At 39.5% G+C, this 24,360-nt stretch overlaps 1 protein-coding gene across 1 annotated transcript; it reads right to left on the bottom strand.

Moving 5' to 3' along the window:
• Nucleotides 1-3,550: 3,550 nt before the first annotated feature.
• On the bottom strand, nt 3,551-23,514 carry LOC115525248 (vitamin D 25-hydroxylase). The gene is made up of 5 exons (XM_030332351.1): nt 23,290-23,514; nt 10,986-11,127; nt 6,906-7,538; nt 5,945-6,274; nt 3,551-4,891 (listed from the first exon to the last, which is right to left on the bottom strand). Exons 1-5 carry the CDS (start codon nt 23,512-23,514, stop codon nt 4,716-4,718), a joined length of 1,506 nt encoding a protein of 501 aa, XP_030188211.1. The 3' UTR covers nt 3,551-4,715.
• Nucleotides 23,515-24,360: the final 846 nt, after the last annotated feature.

A 24,360-nucleotide genomic window follows, 5' to 3' on the forward strand; every position in this document is an offset into this window, starting at 1 on the left:
TTTAAAACAAATACATCTTATTAGTTCTGTTTCTTTATTGTCTAACTCATTAATTCCTGGCTGTCAGGAATTTATAATTCTTTTCTTATGCTTTCCTTTGGTTATTTTTCTAATTAAAAAAAACCTATATTTAATTCTTTTTCGACATTTCATTTTTCATTGAAGTATTTAGGGCTATGACTTTTCTTCTGAGGACTACTCTAGCTATATTCCATAGATGTAAATATTCAGAGTTTTAATTGTTTTCTAGAAATTCTGCAATTTTGGTTTGTAGTTCCCCTTTGCCCAAAGATTATTTTTGATTTTTTAAAAAATTCCACAACATAAGGACAATTTCATTTTCTGGTTTCATTATTTTGTTATGAATACCCAATCTTATTGTATTTTTAGAGAATGAAATCTGTATTATTTATACTTCTGGAATTTATCAAAGTTCACTTTTCATCCACTGATATGGTCAATTTTCATGAATACTAGAAAGATGGCATATTCTATTATCAGGTATAGAATTTGATGTATATTTGTCAGATCTACCTGACTGATCATGTAGTATGGGTCTTTGTTATCTTCATTTGTTTTGTGTTTTGTTGTTGTTTGGTTTTTTGGTCCACTCAATTTGTCTTAGGCCGACGGAAGTGAATTCATTCGTCTCCTAGTATTAAGGTACTTCTACATATTTCTCCGTGTATCTCTTGTCATTTTTGCTTTATGAAAGATGCCATTATTAGGTGCAATATTTATTCATAACTATCATAACTTCCTTGAGAATTAGTCTTCAGGATTATAAAATGAATTTCTTTGTCTTGCTTATGCTTTCTGCCTTGAATTCTACCTTGTTTCACTAAGATCATGAATTCTGCTTTCTTTTTATTTCCATTTGCCTGGTATGCATTGCCCAACCTTTTATTTTTGACCTTAATCTGTTTTAGATGTCTCTTGTGTATAGCATATACCTAATATAGCATTAGGTTTTGTCTAGGATCCAATCTGAACACCTTTTTATTTTAATAAGTGAGATAAAAGCCTCTTTACATTTCCTTAGTGTGACTGTATGTAGAGACTTAGTTTAGTTCTCTCATATTATTTGCTCTTTACTAAAAAATTAATTTTAGTTCTGACACTTTTTGTGTTTTTGATTTGGTGGTTTTCTTTATACTTCTACCTTTATGTAGCATTTTTGCACCTTATTTCTTTGGACAGTATCTGCTTCTCCTTTATGTATAGCATTAGCTTGTATCTCTTCTTCCTCCATATCTCCCACTACCCAATTTTAGGCAATATTACTATCCTTTACTTTTGGACTTTTAGGTATACTTAAAATTCTACTACTTGATTTGTCAGTTTTAAATTATGTCCTTTGATTCTTATTATATAGGGAGCTTATTCTACATTCTACCTTCTCTCCTTTTACTTATTTTTGTTAGATACATTGTTTCTACACAGAGTATAAAATGTTTAGGTATTATTCTGTCACACTTATTCCATCTTTGTAATGCTAGCCCTTTTGCTGACATTTCCCCCTAATTACTTGGTTGACTGAAACTTGCCCTCACACCTGATTAATAGTTTTAGTTGATGTAGAACTTTAGGTTCAAAATCAGACCAAACTAGGGGGCTGCCAATCTAGGGCACCAATCCCTATGTAGGAACACCATCATCTCCCAGGCACAGTACTCAATTTGTTTAGACTTCTCTTTCAGCACTGGGAACAAGTTCTACAGCTGCACAAACAGGAAGAGAAAGTGGGGTGAGAACAGGGCATAAGCTTGATTTCTTTCCACTCTTGTTGTCCTCATGAGCTCCTCTCCTTATCTGATTTTCTCCTTAGCTGTCCTTTGAAGAATGAGCTCCCACCTCTACCTCAGCTTTTGACTATGCGTGGTCTTGTCTGTAGTGCTTTCAGTATTGTTCCACTTGCCTTCTATCTTTTAGAACTTCAAAGTATATAATTCACTAATATGGTCCTCCATCCCCATTCTCAATGCCTTTATCCCTTTTTCTATCCTTAGAGTTATTTCAGTGGTATTTGAGGAGAAGAATGCTCAGTTGCCATTTTGAATTGGAAGTTAGATTTCCAACATTCTAGGTAGGAGCTCACCACTGATTGATCAGAGAAGGCATTTCCACTGCAGAAGATCCATAGTCTATTACTACATGGTTTCCCAAAATAAATATTTTCCATTATGGACTACTAATTCATGTTAATTTATAGTTTTCAAAAACGGCAGCATTTTATTTTTTACCACAGTTAATTGGCTCCAAATAGTCAAGAGTTGACAGTATATTGAAAAACAACCTTATAAACTGTAAAGCACAGTATAAATCATTAGGAGTAAAAAGCATAGGGATGAAAGACATGTGTCTGCTATGAACTACAGGAATCCTTTTCCCTCTGAACTCCTATTTCTTTGGCTATAAAATGAGCACAATGAGATGAAAGCTCTTTTACATTTAACAAGCTATAAATCTACATTTTTAAATGATTTTGTCAAGTTCGCACTGACCTCAGTAAGAAAAAATGTAACATAAGAAATGGGTACAAAGTAAAGAAAATAAATAGTATGTTCTTCATTCTCTGTAGGTTTAGTGGTAGCATTCAGGAGCAAAAAAAAAAGCCTCCTTAGTTTTGATTACAATCCATTCCAGTTCAGTAAATTTCTTTGCTAAGACCACCAACCCTCCAGAATCTCCAGTCTCAGAAGTTCACCTCAGGCATTCAGAGGAGATATGACAGTAAGCAGGAGGCCCAGGGATGAGAGATTTGCTCATCAAAGGAAGAGAAAGATCAAAAAGCAACTTGAATGAACACATTTGTCTAGAGGCAGGGAGGCAGGTAGGATACCTGCTGGGCCTAGCAAGTGGTCAGCGGGCAGTGAAGTGGACATTGTAATTGGTCTGCTAGTCAGGAGTTCCTCTTCTCTTCATAATTCTCCTTATTTCTGTTTAGGTAACTATACTTCCCCAGGGTAGCACATGTACTTTGGGAGAAGCCAACTCCATCACGGGCTCTAGAAGTCAGGCCTAAGTGAACCATAATCCCACTCAAAAGACAGAGTTTTAAAAGATGGGCATGTAACTTAGTTAGGACCAATGGGACACAAAGAACAGTTCTGGGGGAATATCTGAAAAGTTCCCATGTCTCTACAAGGAGGAGAACAAAGCACATGTACTTCCACGAGTCTGCCTTAAGATAAAGCTGATGCCATCTGGGAAGCCAAATCGAGGGATGTGAGCAAGCAGATCTTTGTAGTATGGAGCATGTAGGACATACTCACCCTAAAACTGCCATACTACCTCCAAATGTCCCATTGAAGTGTATCTACCCAGGACTTTTTCCCTCCTGCAACCAGAAACATCTTAATAAGCCAGAAAGGCAAAGACTCCTGATTCATCACACTTGGAAATATTCAACAGATGAAGTTACTAAGGTTAAATTCATATTCTCTCTTTTTTTTCTTTTAAGTAGGCTCCACGCCCAGCACAGAGCAATGTAGGGCTCAGTCTCACGACCCTGAGATCAATACCTGAGCTGAGATCAAGAGTCAGACACTTAACCAACTGAGCCACTGAGGCACCCCTAAATTCATATTCTTAACAGAAGTCATTGTTGTATATATACAAACAAGGCTGCAAGTACTCATGAGCCAAGTTATACGAGCAGAAACCCTTGATGTATAATCTTGGAAGAAATCTTGTTAAAAAACTATATACAGGTAGATACATAGAGCAGTTTGATCAGGACAGTCACAGTTCACACATTTTCCTGGCATCATTATTAACAGAAGCCCATCACTCTGAAGTGTCCCAATGTATACATTTACCCTGACTCTAAAGCATGTTTTTTTTTTTGGATTTATATAGTATTATCTTCAGGAAAATACAATAATCCAAGGAAATGACTAGAGACCTCTACAAGTAAAATGATTCAATCTTTAGGACCTGTGCCTGGTTTAGGAAAAGAGTGGTACTAGGAAAAATGTCTGTGCCTGTGAAGAATTAATAATCACTTTCTGGGGGTCATTTTTATTGTAATTACATTATTGCAATTTCCTTCTGTGGAACTGAGGCTATGAGGATGAATACTCAGGGGTCACAGGGACCCTCATTTATAAAGAGATGACACAATTCTTATGAAGGTATAGTAGGGAGCAAGACTTGAAAGCATTGGCAGGTTCTAAAATATTTAGATATTTCTTCTATTATCTGCCACCATGTCTAAAATACCTCTGTACTCCAAACTCCTTTATTTGGGTTCTAATTTCTCCTTCAGTCCTCTATTAAACTGGACGCATACCACACTACCCATTAATGATGATACCTGATCAGAAGGGGGCTGGTACTGGCATTTGGAAACAGGGACCCCAGGACCAGAGCAAGATGGAATTAAGAAAGGATGAGAAGTACGTGGTGTTCAACAAGAGGCTGAAAAGTCAGGCTCTGCTTAGGGCATCCACAGCCCTTCTTACTTAAGCAACACCTGTCATTTGCACCTTTGTTTTCCTCCACAGATAATTCTGCCTTAGAAGTCATAAAAGCTTAAAAAAAACATAGCTAATGCTTATTATTGCTTTAGTACTGTTTTCAAAGACACACCTGTGTTCATTTGGCTTTATGATGCTGTGATTTTTGTCCAAACGCGCACACTGATTAGATAAACAAGGTTCAGAGGTAAAAGGCAACCAGATAGCCTTTTCCCAGAAAACATCCACGCACTTTCAGCGCCTTTCTGCACAGATGAGGTAGGGCTGGGGTTGCAATGTCATGCCTAATCTGGGCTTCAGATCTGGAACCAGTTCATGTGGAAAATGCAGGTGAAACCTCTGAAGCAATGTTGTAAAAAACAGGAACATTTCCATCCGAGCCAGCTGTTCTCCAAGACAGTGTCTTCTCCCTAAAAACAAAACAAAGCAAAACAAAACAACAAAACATATTTTTTTAAAACTCCACAATATTGGGGTGCCTGGGTGGCTCAGTTGGTTAAGTGTCCCACTTCAGCTCAGTGAGTTCGAGCCCCTCGCCGGGCTCTGTGCTGACAGCTCGGAGCCTGGAGCCTGCTTCAGATTCTGTGTCTCCGTCTATCTCTGCCCCTCCCCTGCTCATGTTCTGTCTCTCTCTCTCTCTCGCTCTCTCTCAAAAATAAATAAACATTAAAAAAAATCCACAATATTTACCAAAATTTGTATCTAATATGTGGGTACCGTTAAGGAAATCTGGAATTTAAAGAAAGTTATGTTTATTAAAAAGAATAAAAATTGGCACTTCAGTTCTCAGAGCCCATTTCTTTACCTTCTTTTGTCAGATCATGGACTTCTGTAAGCTTATGAATCCCCTTCCACACTTCCCTTTCATGTTGCAACACAGCCCAAGATACACCATGAAAGACTGAATTTGAGGTATGACATTTTGTTCTCTAGATCCAGGAGAAACTCATTTCATTTCAAATGACTGAATGCTGACCCTTCCCCAATTAAAGGAAGAGTTTTCAGTCCATTTTCCATGGATCTTGTGATCTGTGTATTTTTTCACAGCAGAAGCCGTATTTTTGGAGATGAGGTATAATAAACTAGGAGCCAAGAGAGCTGTGTTTTCATTTTACTTCAAATTATGGTGTCATTTCTTCCCCTGGGTCTCAGTTTCTCAAGCTACCTGTTACGGACTTCTAGCTCTGTAAGTTTTGCTTACAAGCCAAAATCCACAAGCAAAAAAGTTTCAGAAGAAGTCAGAGCTTCTCAACAGTTTCTTTCTAGTTACAAAATTAAGCGTTGAGTAGAAACAGGTGTAAATGACTTCTAATTAAACCATTCTCTCCTGTAAGAATTAATGTTGTGTTTCTGGTGTTGGAATCTTTAATTCTACAATGGAATGCTTCAGATTAAGATGTCATACATGAGCAACCGTCATTACACTCTGTCCTGAAGTTATGCCCCAGTGAAAGTTCTCTTACCCAAGGAAAAAGGAACCAAAGCTTCTTTCTTGGCAAAATAGCCACTGCTGTCCAGAAAACGCTCAGGATAGAATATTTCTGGGTTTCTCCAGTACTTTTCATCAAAGTGTACAGAATAAAGATTGGTAATTACTGTCGTGCCTTTAGGAATGGAATAACCGCGTACGACTGCATCTTCAGAGGTTGCGTGGAAAATCCCTAATGGCACTATATTACAGAATCTTAAAACTTCATGCAAAACTGCCTCGGTATAAGGCATTTTGCATTTGTCATCCCAAGAAGGCTTCCCAGTGGGTCCCATAATTAAATCGATCTCTTTCTGAACTTGTCCTGTCAGAGGAAAAGTGTTCAAGTTATTATGCAATTCTTAGAATTATAGCCAAAGTAATTTCTCTTTGGGACATAACAAAGGATAACCTATAATAAGTCAACAGGGTATGGGGACAACCAGGTTCAGATTTTTCATCATCTGGGAGTTCTATTTGACTATATGCCATATATTGTGTGCTACCAGAAACCAATGCTCTGAGTAACTTTGTTGTGAAAAACACACTGAAAGTAATAAAAAATTAACAATCGAAAGTAAGACAAATAAAAATTAAACAACCCTACAATTGGAATAACATCACTCTCAGCCAGGGAAATAGTGAAACATAAAATCTGACTTGAAGAAACTGGCATTCAGGTCCCAGCTCTGCCACTTCTAGTGGCTGAACTTGGGCAAGGCAGCCATTTAGACTTTTCCCTCATTTACAAAATAGGTGTAATAAGACCTATCTGAGGTTTTTACATGACTTGGGAGAACAGATGTGTGAAACTCTTTACAACTATTAAATATTTTTCTTCTCGGCTAGTACAGGAGAAATTCCCAAATAAAATGCTTTGTACACAGCCAAAGACTCTAAGACATGTGTGAGTACTAAATGTAAGGACAGCCCTATATGGTCAACAGAATCCTCACCTTGAATGTTAGGATAAAGGGCCATGAAAAGAATTGCCCACCGTAGTACATTGGTTGTAGTTTCGGTTCCAGCAATGATGAGTTCACCCACGGAAAAAATAAGATTTTCTCTGGAGAAAGTAGATGATGGGTCATTTTTACCTTGATCCATCTCATCCAAATAAGCATCAACGAAATGCTGAGGTAACTGAGGCTTTCTGTTGATGGAAGCTTTTTCAATAAGCCTGGAGAGAAAATCATAGACCACAGCTGCATTTCTAAATAGCTGTTGATGTTTTCCAAAAGGTAAGATGCCAATCCATGGAAAGGCATTATACAGGAAGACGGAGGCACTGGCAGCCAGTTCCACATTTTCACTGAATAACTCAATCATGTGCTGAAAATCAGTGTCTTCATAAGTGAATCGTTCTCCAAAAATGATCAGATTGGTTATGTTTGAAACAGCATTTGTTATTAATTGTTTCAAGTCAAAAGGTCTACCTTTGTATGTTTCAATAACATCAATAAAAAATTTGGTTTCTTCTAAGATTTTAGATTCAAAAGACTTTTGACCATATCCAAAATAGCGAAAGCTATTTACAGCTAATCTTCTGTGATCAATCCATCCTCGACCATATCTGGAATTAAGTAAGCCTGAAAAAAACAAAAGTATTAAAAAATTTGATCATCCCAACATTCCTGTATCTAACACCTGAAAACGCTATGGAGTAAAAAAGGGTGGTCAGTCATTCTTCTCCAATTCTCTTTCTATAAACCTAGTGGTTTTAAGCCCTGTTCTCTGCTACTCATTAGCCACAGAATACTGTCAACAGATAAAGCTTGTCTACTTTTTATCTGGGGACAGGCAGAAAAGACCTGTAATTCTCCCACCACATGAAACTGGACAGTCTTATGTAATTCATCCTGGGTGAACTAGACCTGTATTCTCTAACTATTACTATACCCCTCATCTATAAACGACAAATGACTGCATGTTCCATGGGCAAAATTTTATCTTGGACTAAACAAACAGCTGAAAATCATCCTTCAAGGATTAGGAATCTTCTGCATTAAGAGTCTAGGTTTTAGAATACAGACATCCTCCTGTTAAAAGCATATGTTACACAAGGTAACTCTTGAAGAGGCCAAGGAAAGCTGAATGAGGCATCAATGTGGTGGAAATACTCAAGCCTAAAGGAGGATACCAAGAACTGAATGTTTGTGTCCCCACAGAATCCATATGTTGAAGCCTAACCCCCAGTGTGATGGTATTAGGAGGTTGGGCCTTTGGGGAGCTGATGAGGTCATGAGGGTGGAGCCTCATGAACTGGATTAGTGCCCTTACAAGAAACACAAGAAGAGATGATTGTTCTCAGCTATGCGAGAATACAGGGAGAAGGCATCTGTCTACAAGTCAGGAAGCAGGCTCTTCCCAGACACCAGATCTCCTGGCACCTTGATCTTGGATTTCCCAGCCTCCAGACCTGTGAGAATAAATGTTTGTTGTTTATGATACTAAGTCTACATGGTGTTTTTATTAAAGCAGCCCAAATGAAGACAGAGGGACAGAGGGCAAACATGAAACTCAAACTTCCAATGTTGATATTGCTTGCCTCAAAATTTCAGTCTTCACAGTATAATCTGCTCTTCTCATGTCGCTACTAGGGAATATATTCCCTTTAACTTAACTATCAAGATGCACCCCTACATTTACTGTAGTATTTACAATAGCCAAGATATGGAAGTAACCCACGTGTCCACTGATGGATGAATGGATAAAGAAGATGTGGTATATATACAAGGGAATATAATCAAGCATAAAAAAAAAAGAATGAAATCTTGCCATTTGCAACATGGATGGATCTAGAGGGTATTATGAAAGTAAAATAAGTCAGTCTGAGAAAGACAAATACCATATGATTTCACTCATATGTAGAATTTAAGAAACAAAACAAAGAAAAAAGAGACAATAAAACAGACTCTAAAATATGGAGAACAAACTGGTGGATGCCAGAGGGGAGGTGGGTGGGAGGGATGGGTGAAATAGGTGAAGGGGATTAAGAGTACACTTATGATGATGAGCACTGAGTAATGTACAGAATTGTTGAATCACTATATTGTACACCTGAAACTAATATAACACTGTAGTTACAAAATAACTGTAGTTAATTATACTTGAATTTAAAAGGTGATTTGCAAAAAGTTAAAAAAAAATAAGTTGCCTATCAAGAGGAAAACATCTTTAGCATATACATTTATGTAACATGTGCTTTATTTAAAATTTCATTCATAACTGGTACATACATGTACCTAATACAAAAAATGTCACATTCTCCTGTACAGGAGGTACCTATGAAATTTACATTTCAGCAACAGTTTTTGAATTTGGAGCTTATAATAACATTAACCGTACATAAGGGGTCTGAAGTGCTATGTAATAATCTTACGTTCCCATAGTTGTCTTTTCTATGTTTCCAGATGACTATTCATTCAACAAATACTCATTCAACATGTATTTATAGAGACCTACTGTGTTCCAGGCAGTGTGCTAGGTAACAGACCTAGCAGTAAATGGAAGAGGCAGAGATCCCTACTCCTCTGGACCTTACATACTAGTGAGGAGAGGCAAACAAACAAATTATACAGCAAAGATGGAGACAGAGGGTGGTCAGGGAAAGCCTCACTGAGAAAGTGACATAAGTAAAGATATAGGACACGAGAGAGTGAGCCAAGCAGATATCCAGGGAAAGATCACTGCTCTAGAGGGAACAGCTAGTGCAAAGGCACTGGGATGAGAGCAAGCCCTAGAGAGATGTATGCGTATGGGACACATGTACAAGAAGGTTCAGAGGAGCCTTGTTATAACTCTACACTGGCCAAGCATAGGCTGAGCCCACCTACCGGGCAACTTTCACTCAAAGAGTGGGCTAATGGTGGCTCTCATTTCCCAGTTTCAAATTCAGTGCATATGTATCTTAAAATAACACATAATTTTCTACTTCTGTTTGTCTTCCTGTTTTTTGGAAACATCAAGTTGAATGCTTATTTTAACTTTCTTTATAATAAAAACAGTCCAAACTATAAATCTATAGCTTTGAAAAATATATAGTATTATACTTCATCCCAAATACTGCTCTGCTAACATCATCTTTCATTTTCACAATTTCCTTAAAGGTCTCCTATTATAATTGTGGTATAATTTCTTCTTTGACCTAATTATTATTGAGAAGAGTATTTAAGAGGCTGGAAATTTGTGTTTTATTTATTTTATTGCTTTCAAATATCATTATACTCTGGCCTGAGAATTTGTCCTTTACAACTGGTATTTTCTTTGCATTAGTTTTTTTGTTTTGTGATTTAATATATGGTTAATTTTTATTTTCTTTTCAATGTCTTTATTTTTAGTCTATGTAAGCAAAATATTGTTACATTTTTCTTTGAAATTAAGTGTGAAGCTCTCATTAAACTAGAGAATATTGGACACCATTATTGTATAACTCTTAGACTATTAAGTATTAAAACCACTGTATCTGACTTCAACATTCTAGTTTAGGCTTTCTGCTCACCAATCTATTAACTTTCAGCCTTTCTCTCTTGTTGAATATGGAATCACCCAACACTGATCAACACTAAATCAAACAGAAGCTAGTCCTTTACATAAATCCCACAATTCTTCATTTACGTGTCATTAACTACATATGTAGTTAAGAAAGGCTGCTTCATATTCTACAAGCAAAATGACAGTAAAAATGTCATCAAGTATTCAAGACAGGCTTTAAAAAATACTTTTGATTCAAGTATGCATGCACATATGTGTATTCCTAACATGTTTGACAAAACTTGAAGCTATTATTAAATGTTAATTCTTTAAAACATTATTCATAATATTACAGACTGGATTACTACAATAGAATTAGCATGAATTGGTCTAAAATATGGCTGTCAGACCGGAAAGGTCTTCAAATACCAAGTTCTATAGCCTAAATTAATTATTTCCTGTTTTTCAGTACAACAGAATCCAAACTCTATGTACTAAATTTACATAGAATAAGGAATGTAATTTAAAATAGTAAATCACTAAACAACTGAAAATACACATACCTCCCATTTTTGTCATCTTCATGAATAAAGGAAGGCATGGTCTGTCTGCAAAAATCTCACTTTGATGAACAAGGCATTCTTTTACTACATCATAGCCATTTAAAACCACAGTTGATATTCCTCCAAGATCTAAACTGAAGATCTTTAAGAAGAAGAGAACAACAACATGTAAATGGCAAAATGCATGACCAATATAACCATGGAAATCCACATGTGCTAAGTCCAGCTCTCCCAGCATTTGTTACTTCCCTGAAAACGGAAGGATATTTTACTCAACTGACAATGGTTTGAATGCCTTCTCTCTACAAGGCGTATCAAACACTATGATTTCATTACCGAGTCAGTGCCTGGAGACATAATCTTATAAATGGTGTAATGAAAAGAGTACTGGGCTCCTGAAGCCTGGGTTCTAGTTTAAGCTTTGTCATTAAACAAATGTAGGACCCTGGGCAGAACGCTTAACCTTTTTGGGCTTCAGGGTTGCCCGAGAAAACATGATACTTGATTTAGATGCTCTTTTAAGATTCATTCCAACTTAATACATTCAATGATATCTAGGGATCTCTTTTTATTTCCAAGATAAATGAGGAAGCAACACCATCTACATATTATTTATTACTCCAAGCTTAGGTAGGGGACGGGATTACTTGAGAGATAACTTTGAAATATGAACATATAATAACTGGGCTCATTTGTATTTGGGTCCCTGAATTCCATGAAGTCAACAAGGAGGGCCTCTCAGGGAATGTGACCTTGGAGAAAAGGCCTTTACCACATAGGCACAGGTGGATGCCGCTCAGCTAAGGGGAAGGCAAGACAGAATATCCATCCTTTCCTTGCTGGAGTTCCTCAGGTGCTTCACCTCAGGTTCATGTACAATGAAACACCTCTGTAGTCTAGCTAGTCCACAATAAGAGACTAGTCCAGCAAGGGAGCAATGCTACTTTATCAGTGGGGTGCAAAGATTGCTTATCTTCATCCTCTCAGGGCTTGGCTGAGAGCATTTTAGAACCAAAATACTTAGTCAAGCCTCATCTCTGTGCAAATAAGTACAGCAGATTTAACCATGGTTCACACGACTTCGTAAAAAACAAAACAAACAAACAAACAAACAAACAAAAACCCAGGAGGTTTAGCAGAGAACATACGTTCAGCGGAAGTAATTACTGGGAAAAAAAAAAGTGATGAAACCTCCAAATAATCTCCAAATTGTAACAGAAGCAACCAACTGAGCAACAGAGTCTTTGGCACAGGATAGGTTCTGCCAACTGAGCAGCAGGAACACCAGAACCCTGGGGAAGTAGCATGGACTGTGTGTGACAAGCAGCGGTATCAGTCAAAAGTGGCAGTGTGAGAGTTTCAGCGCAAAGGGAACGGCTACCAGCTGAGCAAAAGGTGGGACTCTTTCGGCTCCCAAAGCAGTAATGGAATGATCTTGAAGTCATTTCCCAGCAGTGTAATTTTAACAGCTATAAAGGAAAAAACACCTCCTGTGTGCCTCCTCTATTCCCAATACTCTCCTATAACACTGTGACAACCAGACGTGAGGGTTTTCCACACCTCAGCAATTCTGGGACACCAGCCGAGTGTCCTAGAATTTAACCCAATTCTGACACTATCCACCTGGAGATAGTGACAGATTCCACAAGTTAAGGGCTCAGTCCCACAAGACTACTGCCCGTCTCCACTTCAGCTGCCCATCCCAAGTCCTGTGCTTCTGACCAAAAGGCTATTAAGTCAGAGGCTCCCACAACCTCCTCCTTGGGTTTGATTAATATGCTAGAGTGGCTCACAGAACTCAGGAAAATATTTTACTTACTAGATGAATGGTTTATTATAGAAGGACATAACTCGGCCTATTATAGAAGGACATAACAGCCACGTGGAAGACACACATAGGGCAAGGTATGGGGTAAGGGGAGTGGAGCTTCCATGCTCTCCCCAGGCATGCTATCCATCTTCTGCTCACCTCCACCTGTTCACCAACATGGAAGCACTCTGAACCCTGTAATTCAGGCATTTTTATGGAGGCCTTATTACCTAGACGCGATTAACATGGGCTATTGGTGATGGAATCAACTTCTAGGCCCTCTGCCTTCCCCAGAGGTAGTGGAGGCCTGACTGAAAGTTCCAACCCTCTAATCAGGCTTGTTTCTCCTGGTAATAAACTCCCATTTTAGGGTCTTTCCAAAAAATTACTTCATTAGCATAAACTCCCATGTGGTTGAAAGGGGCTTGTTAAGAATAACAAAAGACACCTTAATCACTTAGGAAATTCCAAGGACTTTAGGAAGTATATTCCAGGAAAGGGACAAAGACCAAATATATATTTCTTATTATAAATCACAGTATCACAGCATGAAAGAATGGCATTAGAAAATAGGAAAAAAAGCAGACTGGTGATTTCACAGGATGGTAGAAAACCCTGGGATTGAAAAGTGTCTTAACAGGGAGGGAGAACAAACATGAGGGTCATAGTGCAGGGTACAGCTATCTATCAGGTGTGGACACTATGGATTATAAAAACCAAGGAGGAGCCATGGCTTGAGAAGACTGTTACAAAATCCACTTTTCCTCAAAAATGTGGTCCCGTATTTGAGGGTAAAACTGGGGAATTTGTTATTTGAACTGTTATTTGAACTATTCTGTTATATGCTGTTTTCAAGGATTTTTGATAAAGGTTTGTGAAACACTTTCCTTCTCATCTAGAAGTTAGTCTATGAACTTTGAGTTTCTTCCCTTTCCTACAAACCTCTCTGCCCACAATTTTTCACTGTCTCAGTTAATGACCACTCCATCCACCCTTCCAGCTCTTCAGGACCCAAACTGCCCGTGAGCTGCCCAGGTAGACTCTTATTTTTCTTTCCAGCCCCACATCACTTCTTAGTAGCCATGTTGTTTTTTATTTTCAGAATGTAAACAGTGTATGATAATTTCTTACCCTTCCATCACTGACACTCTAAGCCATCTTCATTTTCTCCCTATGTTATCATAACAGCCTCTCAACTTGTCTCATAATAGGTGATTCTTGACATGGCATACTCCCACTTCATGGCCTTTGTAGGTGTTCTCTTGGCCTGGAATGTTCTTTCCCTGATTATTCTTATAATTTAAGCTTTTGCTCAAAGGCCTTCTTTTTTGCAGTGAGGCCTGCTCTAACCCAGTTAAAATTTCATCCCTTAGCATTCTTCCTCTCTCTTGCCTTAATTTAGTTTATTTCATACTCTGTACTCCAGCATATTATTTACTTCACTTATTGTATTTATATTGCCCATCTCCCCCCCTCCGCTCAGCCCCCAGGAGAATGTAAGCTACACTAGGGCAGGGATTTTTAACAGTTGTGTTTGCACTCTCAACAATAGCCAAATTATGGAAAGAGCCTAAATGTCCATCAACTGATGAATGGATAAAGAAATTGTGGGTTATATACACAATGGAGTACTACATGGCAACGAGAAAGAATGAAGTATGGCCCTTTGTAGCAACGTAGATGGAACTGGAGAGTGTTATGCTAAGTGAAATAAGCCATACAGAGAAAGACAGATACCATATGTTTTCACTCATATGTGGATCCTGAGAAACTTAACAGAAGACTGGGGGGAAGGGAAGGGGGGGGGAAAGTTACAGAGAGGGAAGGAGGCAAACCATAAGGGACTCTAAAATACTGAGAACAACCTGAGGGTTGATGGAGGACTGGGGGAGAGGGGAAAGTGGGTGATGGGCATTGAGGAGGGCATCTGTTGGGATGAGCACTGGGTGTTGTATGGAAACCAATTTGACAATAAATTTCATATATTGAAAAAAAATTAAAAAAAAATTTCATAACCACCCTATGGATGACACAATTAAGTTGCACATCATTTTCATTTCAAAGTATAAATTTTCAAATAAATATTTAAAACTAAAAAAAATTTTTTTAATTAAAATTAAAATTAAAAAAAAAAAAAAACCAGTTGTGTTTGCTACTATTATCTTCACCCCAGGACAGTACAGAGCAGATGCTGGCAATTGTTAAATATATGTTGAATTAATGACTGGCGGTAGAGACATACATTTACGCACACTTATACAATATCATGGGTGAAGGACTAGGAGGAGAGGTATGTGAAAGTGTCATGATGAAACATGATTGCCACACACTTTTCCACATCTGCTTGGGTTGTCTTCTCATTTGAGATGCCTCCCATCACTGCCATACCGTTCAAACCATACCAAGTCGTTAGGGAACACCCCCACTGAAGCCTTTCTTGGTGCACTCTCCCTCTCTTTCTCCTCTGAACCACCACAGCACAAGCTGAGATACCTCCGTGGCACTTACTTAATACTACCTTGAACCAGAAACCTGGAATGTTCTTGTCTCCTGACTGCCTCCTAAATTATAAACTCCACAGAATCAGGGATTTCATCTTTCATCTTCTGAACCTTCCAAAGAATCTCACACAGTGCCTTGCATGAAAGTCTCAATAAATGCTTTCTGTGTAAATATGTCAATAAGCTGCCAAATCTACTTGTCTTAAAGTAAGGGATTGTTTTATGGTCCTTACATTCATTACTTGAAAATAATCTGTAAAAAATACTTTTACTACCTTTGCTAGCTAAGAAATGCTTCTCAAAATTTGGATTAAGAGTAAAGTCACTGCAGAAGCTTACACATTCAGAGTGAATCTCCAAGGAAATGATACTTCTTGATGTGGTATATTTCCATTTAAAATTACCTTTAAAATGAATGTATGAGACCCCAGTACTGGTTATTTTCCCTTCAAGATTTATAAAAAAAGAACTGAATTCACAGATTACATAAAAGTAAGTGTCACTTGAGGAGACTGTCATTTCTCACATGCAGTTTTCAAGTCCAGGCTTTTTCTGTGAGCACACATCTCCAAATTAAGAAGAGAGTGGAAAAATAAGATTCTATTTACAAATAAGCCCTATAAACAACTTGCACAGCCTCTCAGAAGTGTAAGAGATAATAGTCTCCTCCTACTTTCAAAAAAGGTACAGTATTTAACAACTTGTACTAATGGTAAGACTTCATCAGAATTGCAAAATACCAGTAATGCAATGAGAGACCTTTAGGGTGTTTCACAACTAAGATCAAATATTGCCAGGGAGGGTCCAAGACAAAGATATAGGAAGACCTGGAACTCCCCTCCTCCAAAACCACAGCAAATCTACACCTATTTATAAAGCAATTTCTCCTGAAGAACTGAGTAGCTTTTTCTTTTTTTTAATTTTAGTGAGAATGAGAGAGAGAGAGAGAGAGAGAGAGAGAGAGAGCGCGCGCACATGGGAGAGAGGGGCAGAAGGAGAGAGAAAGAGAGAAAATCTCAAGCAGGCTCCATGCTCAGTGCAGAGACCATAACCCTAGGATCATGACCTGAGCTGAAATCAAGAGCTGGATGCCCAACCAACTGAGCTACCCAGGCGCCACCCCCACCCCCCATCCCGAAACAGCTTCTATACAACAAAAGACGACCACATAAAGAATGACAAGAGAGATGGAGACACAATAACAAAGGGAATCCCCACCCCCAATGCTGTGAATTTTGGTGGGGAGGGACAGCACTAAGGGGCTGAGAGCAGACTTGCCTGTCTGGGGCACAGACCAAAAAAAAAACAACAACCCATGGTTTAAAAGGGCAACTAGAATATAAATAAACTAGCCCTATAACCCTGCCAAATGACAGGGGAGCTGCTGGAAATCTGCCCAATCAGGAATGGCAAGTGCCATGGTTTACATTTCTTCTCCACCTTGACAGCATAGAAAGGAGCAGGCGCTGGGCACCATAGCCAGCCTGCAGCCTCAGTGAGCACTGGGCCCCTAGCCCACACCAGCCCAAGCCATCCCAATAAGGAGGCCCCAGCACAGCACACACCAAGATACCCCTAGTCAGCTGTCTCACCAATGTGACAGGTGCAAAGCACCCTGGAATACTCCAGGCCCACACCACTTCAGCTCCAGATGACTTGCCAGGGTACCCCTGATGCAGAGGGCCCAAGGACCTCCTTGTGCATGTCTGCCTTGGCTCTAGCCACCCTGCCAGGGCACCCCCTGCTCACAGGGCCCTGGGATCCCCCTGGGACACCCATCCATCCCTGCTTTCACCTACTTCACCTTCAGCTGTCCTGCCAGGGTGTTCTCTGTGTGGAGAGCCCCAGGAGCCCATCGGCTTACAACCTCTTCAGTTCCAGCTGTCCTGCCAGGGAGCCCTCTGTGTGAAGACCCCCTGGACTATTCAGGCCCACGCCCACTGCAGCTCCAGTCATTCCAGCAGAGTGCCCAGGACCTCCAGCCCACACCAGCCACAGCTCCGGCCATCCAGCCAAAATCACCAGGCACGACCACGCCACCCATGTTTAGGAGCAGTATCTATTCATTTAATTCATAAAAACAAACGCAGAAAGTCAAGCAAAATGAAACGACAGGAGAGTATGATCCAAATGAAAGAATAAGACAAAATGTGAGAAAAAGAACTAAATGAAATGGAGATAACCAATCTATCTGTTCAAAGTAGGTTTGACTTCTGAGGAAGATGGTGGAATAGGAGGATCCTAAACACAAATACATGGAGGTTAAATAACATGCTACCAAACAATAAATGGGTCAACCAAGAAATCAAAAGGAAATAAAAAAAATACATAGAGACCAATGAAAATGAAAACACAATGGGCCAAAATCTTTGAAATGCAGTAAAAGCTGTTCTAAGAGTGAAGATTATAGTAGTATAGGCCTACTCAAGAAGCAAGACAAATCTCAAATAAAAAACCTAATCTTACACCAAAATGAGCTGGAAAAATAAGTAATAAAAACCAAAACCAGTAGAAGGAAGTAAATAATAAAGATCAGAGCAGAAAAAAGTGAAACAGAAACTTAAAAAAAACAACAGAACAGATCAATGAACAAAAGCTGGTTCTTTGAGAAGATCAATAAAACTGATAAGCCTTTAGCCAGACTCATGAAGAAAAAAAGATGACCCAAATAAACAAAATCAGTAATGAAAGAGGAAAGTAACAACTAACTTCAAAGAAACACAAAGGATTATGAGACTACTATGAAAAATTATATGTCAAATTGGACGACCTAGAGGAAATAGATTTCTAGAAGCATATAATCTTCCAAAACAAAAAGAAAATCTGAATAGACTGATTTTGACTAATAATAGACTAATAATGACACTGAATGACTAATCAAAAAACTCCCAACAAACAAGTTAGGACCTGATGGCATCACAAGTGAATTCTACCAAATACTTAAATAAGAGTTAACACTTATTCTCCTCAAACTGTTCCAAAAAGAAGAGGAGAGAAAACTTCCAAATACATTCTACAAGGTCAACATTACCCTGATAGTAACAGCAAAGCACTACAAACACACACACACACAATCACTCACACAAAACCCCAAACTACAGGCGAATATCCTCGATGAACACAGAACCAAATATCTTCAACAAAATATTAGTAAGCCAAATTTAAAAATTAATTAAAATGATCAAGTGGTATTTATTCTGGGGATGTGAGGCTGTTTCAATATTCGAAACTCAATCAATGCGATACACCACATTAACAAAATAAAGGATAAAAATGAGATGATCATCTCAACAGATGCAGAAAAAGCATCTGAAAAAACTCAACATCTGTTCATAATGAAAACTCTCAACTAGAGGGAACATATATCAATATAATAGAGTCCATATATAACAAACCCACAGCTAACATCATACACAATGGTGAAAAATTAAGAGTTTTTTCCCTAAGATCAGGAACAAGACGAGGATGTCCACTGTCACCACTTTTATTCAACATAGTACTGGGGTCCTATCCAGAATAATCAAACAAGAAAAATAATAAAAGTTACCAAAATTGAGAGGAAAAAGAAAAACTATTTGTTGATGACATGATACTATACATAGAAAATCTAAAGACCCCACCAAAACACTATTAGAAGTAATAGATGCATAAGTAAAGCTGTAGGATACAAAATCAATATACAGAAATCTGTTGCATTGCTATACATAATAATGAAGTAACAGGAAAAGAAATTAATAAAACAATTCCATTTATAATAGCACCCAAAATAATAAAATACCTAGGAGGTGAAAAACTTGTACTCTGAAATCTATAAAACACTTATAAAAAAAACTGAAGATGACACAAACAAATGAAAAGATATTCCATGCTAATGGACTGGAAGAACCAATACTGTTTAAATGTCCATACCATCCAAAGCAATCTAAAGATTTAATGCAATCCCTATCAAAATACCAACAGCATTTTTCACAGAACTAGAAATACTAGAAAAAATAATCCTAAAATTTGTAAGGGACTATAGAAGACCCCAAATAGGCAAAGCAATCTTGAAAAACAAAAACAAAGTTGGAGGTGTCACAATCCCAGATTTCAAGATATACTACAAAGATATAATGATCAAAATACTATGATCCTGCAAAAAAACCCAGACACACAGATTAATGGAACAGTAAAGAGAGCCTAGAAATAAACCCATTAATATAAAATTAATCTACAACAAAGGAGGCAAGCACATTCAATGGGAAAAAAGACAAACGGTGTTGGGAAAACCGGACCAATACATGCAAAGAATGAAACTGGACCACTTTCTCACACCATGTACAAAAATAAACTCAAACTAGATTAAAGGCCTGAATGTGAGTCCTACAATCATAAAAATCCTAGAAGAGAACATAGGGAGTATTCACTTGGTTATTTCCCTTAGCAATTTATTTATAGATATGTTCCTCAGGCAAGGGAAACAAAAGCAAAAATAAACTATTGGGATTACATCAAAAAATAAAAACTTGTAAATAGCAAAGGAAACCATTTAAAAAAAAGAAAACTGAAAAGGCAACCTACTGAATGGGAGAAGGTATCTGCAAATTGTATATCCCATAAGGGTTTGCTATCCAAAACAGATAAAGAAATTATACAACTCAACACCAGTAAAACAAATAATCCAATTAAAAATGGGCAGAGGACTCAAATAGGCATTTTTCCACATAAGACACACATGTCATAAGACACATGAAAAGATGCTCAACATCACTAATCATCAGGAAAATGGCATATCAAAACCACAATGAGATATCACCTTATACCTGTCAGAATGGCTAGTATCAAAAAGACAAGAAATAACAAATATTGGTAAGGACGTGGAGAAAAAGGAACCCCTGTACACTGTTAATGGGAATGTAAATTGGTGCAGCTACTGTGGAAAACAGTATGAAGGTTCCTCAAAAAATCGGAATTAGAAATAGCATGCAATTCAGTAATTCCACTATTGGGTATTTGTCCAAAGAAATTGAAAACACTGTTTCAAAAAGATATATGCACTGCTATGTTCATGACAGCAGTATTTACGATGGCCAAGATACGGAAACAACCTAAATGTCCATCAATATATGAAAGTATCAATACGTGATATAATGTACACATTATTATTACTCAACCATAAGAAAGATGAGATCTTGCCATCTGGGACAACATGAATGGACACAGAGGCTATTATGCTAAGAAAGACATATACGATTTTGCTTACATGTAGAATCTAAAAACAAAGACAAAAGCAGGAACAGACCCATAAATACATAGAACTGGTGGTTGCCAGAGGGGAGGGGATGAGGGGATGAGGGGATGGACAAAATGCGTGAAGGTGAGTGGGAGGTACAAGCTGCCAGTTATGGAATGAGTAAGTCATGAGAATAAAAGGTACAGCATAGGGAATATGGTACTAGAATAGCAATGCATGGTAACAGATGGTAGTCACATTGTGGTGAGACTAGCAGAGGGCACAGAATTGCTAAATCACTACACTTTATGCCTAAAATTTAACATTGTGTGTCAACTACAATTTAAAAAAAAAGGATCAGGGGCACCTGGGTGGCTCAGTCAGTTAAGCGTCTGACTCTTGGTTTCAGCTCAGGTCATGATCTCACAGTTCTGTGAGGTGGAGCCGAGTCAGGCTCTGTGCTGACAGTACGGAGCCTGCTTGGGATTCTCTGTCCCCCACCTCTCTGCCCCTCCCCCACTCGCACTGTCTCTGTCTCTCTCAAAACAAATAAATAAACTTAAAAAAAAAAGGATCAAATGTTGTTATAGCTGAAAGAATTAGTATGTTAGGTGTGGTTTTCAATATGTTAGGTAGTTTTCAACTTAAGTGTAAGGGCAGAGTCAGGCAAACAGTTATCTACTCTTCAATGCATACATCCTTTTCATTTTTTCTCCTCTCTTCCTCTGTTCTTCCTGTACTTAATAGCACTACTTGATTTTACCACCTCCAGTAAATTGCCCTCTTTGTAAAGAACCATGGTCACCTCAAACAGTCGTAACAGCAATAAAACGAATTACTCATGCCAAATTCTTAAATCCATTGAACCAGATCTACTTATCCCAAAATGAAGTCTTGTATAATTTGTAATCTATTTTGATAGGAAACTCAGGTTACCCCCTTCTGGAAAAGAATGTTCATTGTAAATACAATGATCCTATCAGTTCAAATATTTATATATGAAAAACAACTTCCTATTCTGCAAGACAGTGTTTCACATAATTAGCTTAAATATACTTTTTATGTTGTAGACCTAATAAATTGTTCTGCAATTTATAACCAAGAACATTTGAGAAGCAGTTAACTGTTTCTAGTCATTATTCTCATTACACAAGAGGAAAAATTAACATTCAGAGAGGAAAAAGTCCAGTTTTATCTGACAAAAGAGGACACAACTGCTAGGCTCATGCCTCCTTTCACATCTTATGATTTCTCTAGAATAGGGGTGCCTGGCTGGCTCAGTTGGTTGAGTGTCTGACTCTTGGTTTTGGTTCAGATCATGATCTCAATGGTCTCTGCACTGACAGTGTGGAGTGTGCTTGGGATTCTTTCCTTCTCTCTAAATAAATAGTTAAAAAAAAAAAAAAGAATTCATGATGCTTTGTACCCACATACCAGAGCTCATATACACTCAGTGGAAATCACAGAAATACACTCAACTCCTGGAGAACCGGAAGGCTGACAAAAAAAATGTAAGAACTACATACATCTGCTTTACCTAAGTCCACTTACCCTTTAACAACGTTAACGGTTACCGAGGTACCAAAATCCAGGGTAATTCTTGTAAACACTGGTTCAGATAAGGTTTTAAGCCCCAACCTGAAATACCACAATTGCCAAACAGCAATGCTCTACTTTTCCTTCTAAGCATTCACAATTTGTGGTCGATATCTAGATTTGCTCTCTCAGTGGGCTCGAACTCCCTGAAATCGGGCCGTGTCTGCCTTCCTCACCACATCTCCAGCACCTGGCACACAGCCTAGCTTCCTGCTGCATAGGAATGGACGGATTCGAAACATAACAGGTGAGCTCGGCCAGGGCCGATGCTCTGGAAACTTCTGTCTCCTTCTGGGGTCAAGACATCTTTCCAATCACAAGCTTGATTCCCAGCCTTGTCCCCTGCATGGAGGGGCCTAGCTGCTGTCTGCAAGTCACTCAGCATTTCTGTGCCAAACTTTCCTTCTCTAGACAGTGGGAGACACTGTAAGTGGTTAGTGGGAGAGGCCGGAAGTTGGCCCTGCGGTGGGTCGTGAGTTTACCAGAGGGCACCTCGCTCAGTGTTTTCTAAGAAGATGCTCCTGGCTGGTCAGGGCGACACTGCTCTGCGCTGTAGGCCTCCGCATCGATTTTTAGTCATAAATTCATTCGCTTTCACAATGAATTTTCGAGAGCGCATCTTGGCCAAGGGCCTTCACCTGCGCTTTCTTACAGCACCCCCCCTCCCCCCCCCAGCAGACGCCTAGACCAGGCATCCTCGGATGCAAACATTCAGGAACTTCCTATTAAAAACATTAACCAGGACCTACACTTCGAAAGCCTCATTTTCGCAAGAATCCGTGGGTAGAACCGAATACACGCCTAACTCCCGCGAGAGAAGAGAAGAGAAGAGAAGAGAAGAGAAGAGAAGAGAAGAGAAGAGAAGAGAAGAGAAGAGAAGAGAAGAGAAGAGAAGAGAAGAGAAGAGAAGAGAAGAGAAGAGAAGAGAAGAGAAGAGGCGAGGCGAGAAGAGGCCGGAGCTCCACCGCGCAGGCGTGGGAGCACGACCTCCGCGCCCTTGCTGGGGGCCTGGCCCAGCTGGATTCCGCTGGGCTTTGGAAGGGTGGGGACTCTGGCTGGGCGGGGTTTCCTTTCAAGTCACTTGCACATAGGGTTGGGGACGACAGCTCGGGCCCGGGAGCCGCCGTCAGGTCCACCCCGGAGGTAGACCCGGGCCCTCCCTGCCCGTAGCCCATCGGGCTGTACCTCGCCGTACACCTGGCTCTGCTTTCTCATGTAGACGTGGGGCAGCTCGCCTGAGGCGGCCAGCGAGTAGATGTTGCCGATAAATGGCAGCCCCGACGGCCCGGGAGGGAAGCCAGTGGGCCGCCTCTGCTTCAGCAGCTGGCGGATCCCAAACGCGAAGAACAGCAAAAAGAGCACGCCTCCGAGCGCCGCCACGCACGCCTCGGCACCCGGAGGGCCCCACATTGCCCGGGCCGGGGGCTGGGGCTACGAACCCCCACCGCCGTGGAGTGGGGTCGCCCTTCTGCCCCGCCGTGCTCCTATTGGCCGGACATCCCGAGGTCCCGCCCCCGTTCCCTGGCCATTGGCTGGCTGAGCGTAGAGTCCTCTGGCCGCTCCCGACATTTACTCCCAGCTCTGTACCGCTCAGAGTCTACAGTGCAGAGGCCGGTGCGAGCCTTTGGATCTGGGCGTGGCTCTTAGGCGATCTCCTGAAGGCCTTTTCCAGGGTGTTGACCCCAGGGCAGGGCGAAGGAGACAGCCTTCCCCACTGGGCTGCTGCCAGCCCTTTCTGAGGGAGTCTTTTTAGGAATTATTAAATAAGGAACTTTTGAACAAACTATTTAAGAGTGACAAAATTTCAAAGATTATCCGAATTCAGTTTTGAGCTAAACCTGATAATCTTAAAAATTTCCACTTGAGAACTGCCTCATCAACATACAAAGAAAATAATCTGCCCTGTTTTACTCATTTGTCCCTTGGTCATTATGAGGCATTTTTGTGTGTGTGATCTAAGGATTGTGATTACGGAATATGTAGGTAACCTGAATTAATCATGTATTTTTTCACCCCTTTCTGGTCTTCCCAAACTGGTTACTTCTTGGCAGAGGACTCATTAGGCTGCAGTTGCCCATGGATGGTACTTAGTCTTCAAGCTTTCTAGATTAGCTAAATTTAAGCAACTGATTGCTTATTTGTTAATTCCCATTTGGTATGTTTCTACTCCTGCTTTCTATTGAGCAGTTTCTTGCAACATAGGACCTACCCAGGCATGGGACTCTTCTAACAGGTGTCTTCTAGTTGTGATTCAGC

This window comes from Lynx canadensis, chromosome D1 (genome assembly GCF_007474595.2).
Source record: "Lynx canadensis isolate LIC74 chromosome D1, mLynCan4.pri.v2, whole genome shotgun sequence".
Classification (NCBI taxonomy): Eukaryota; Metazoa; Chordata; class Mammalia; order Carnivora; family Felidae; genus Lynx; species Lynx canadensis.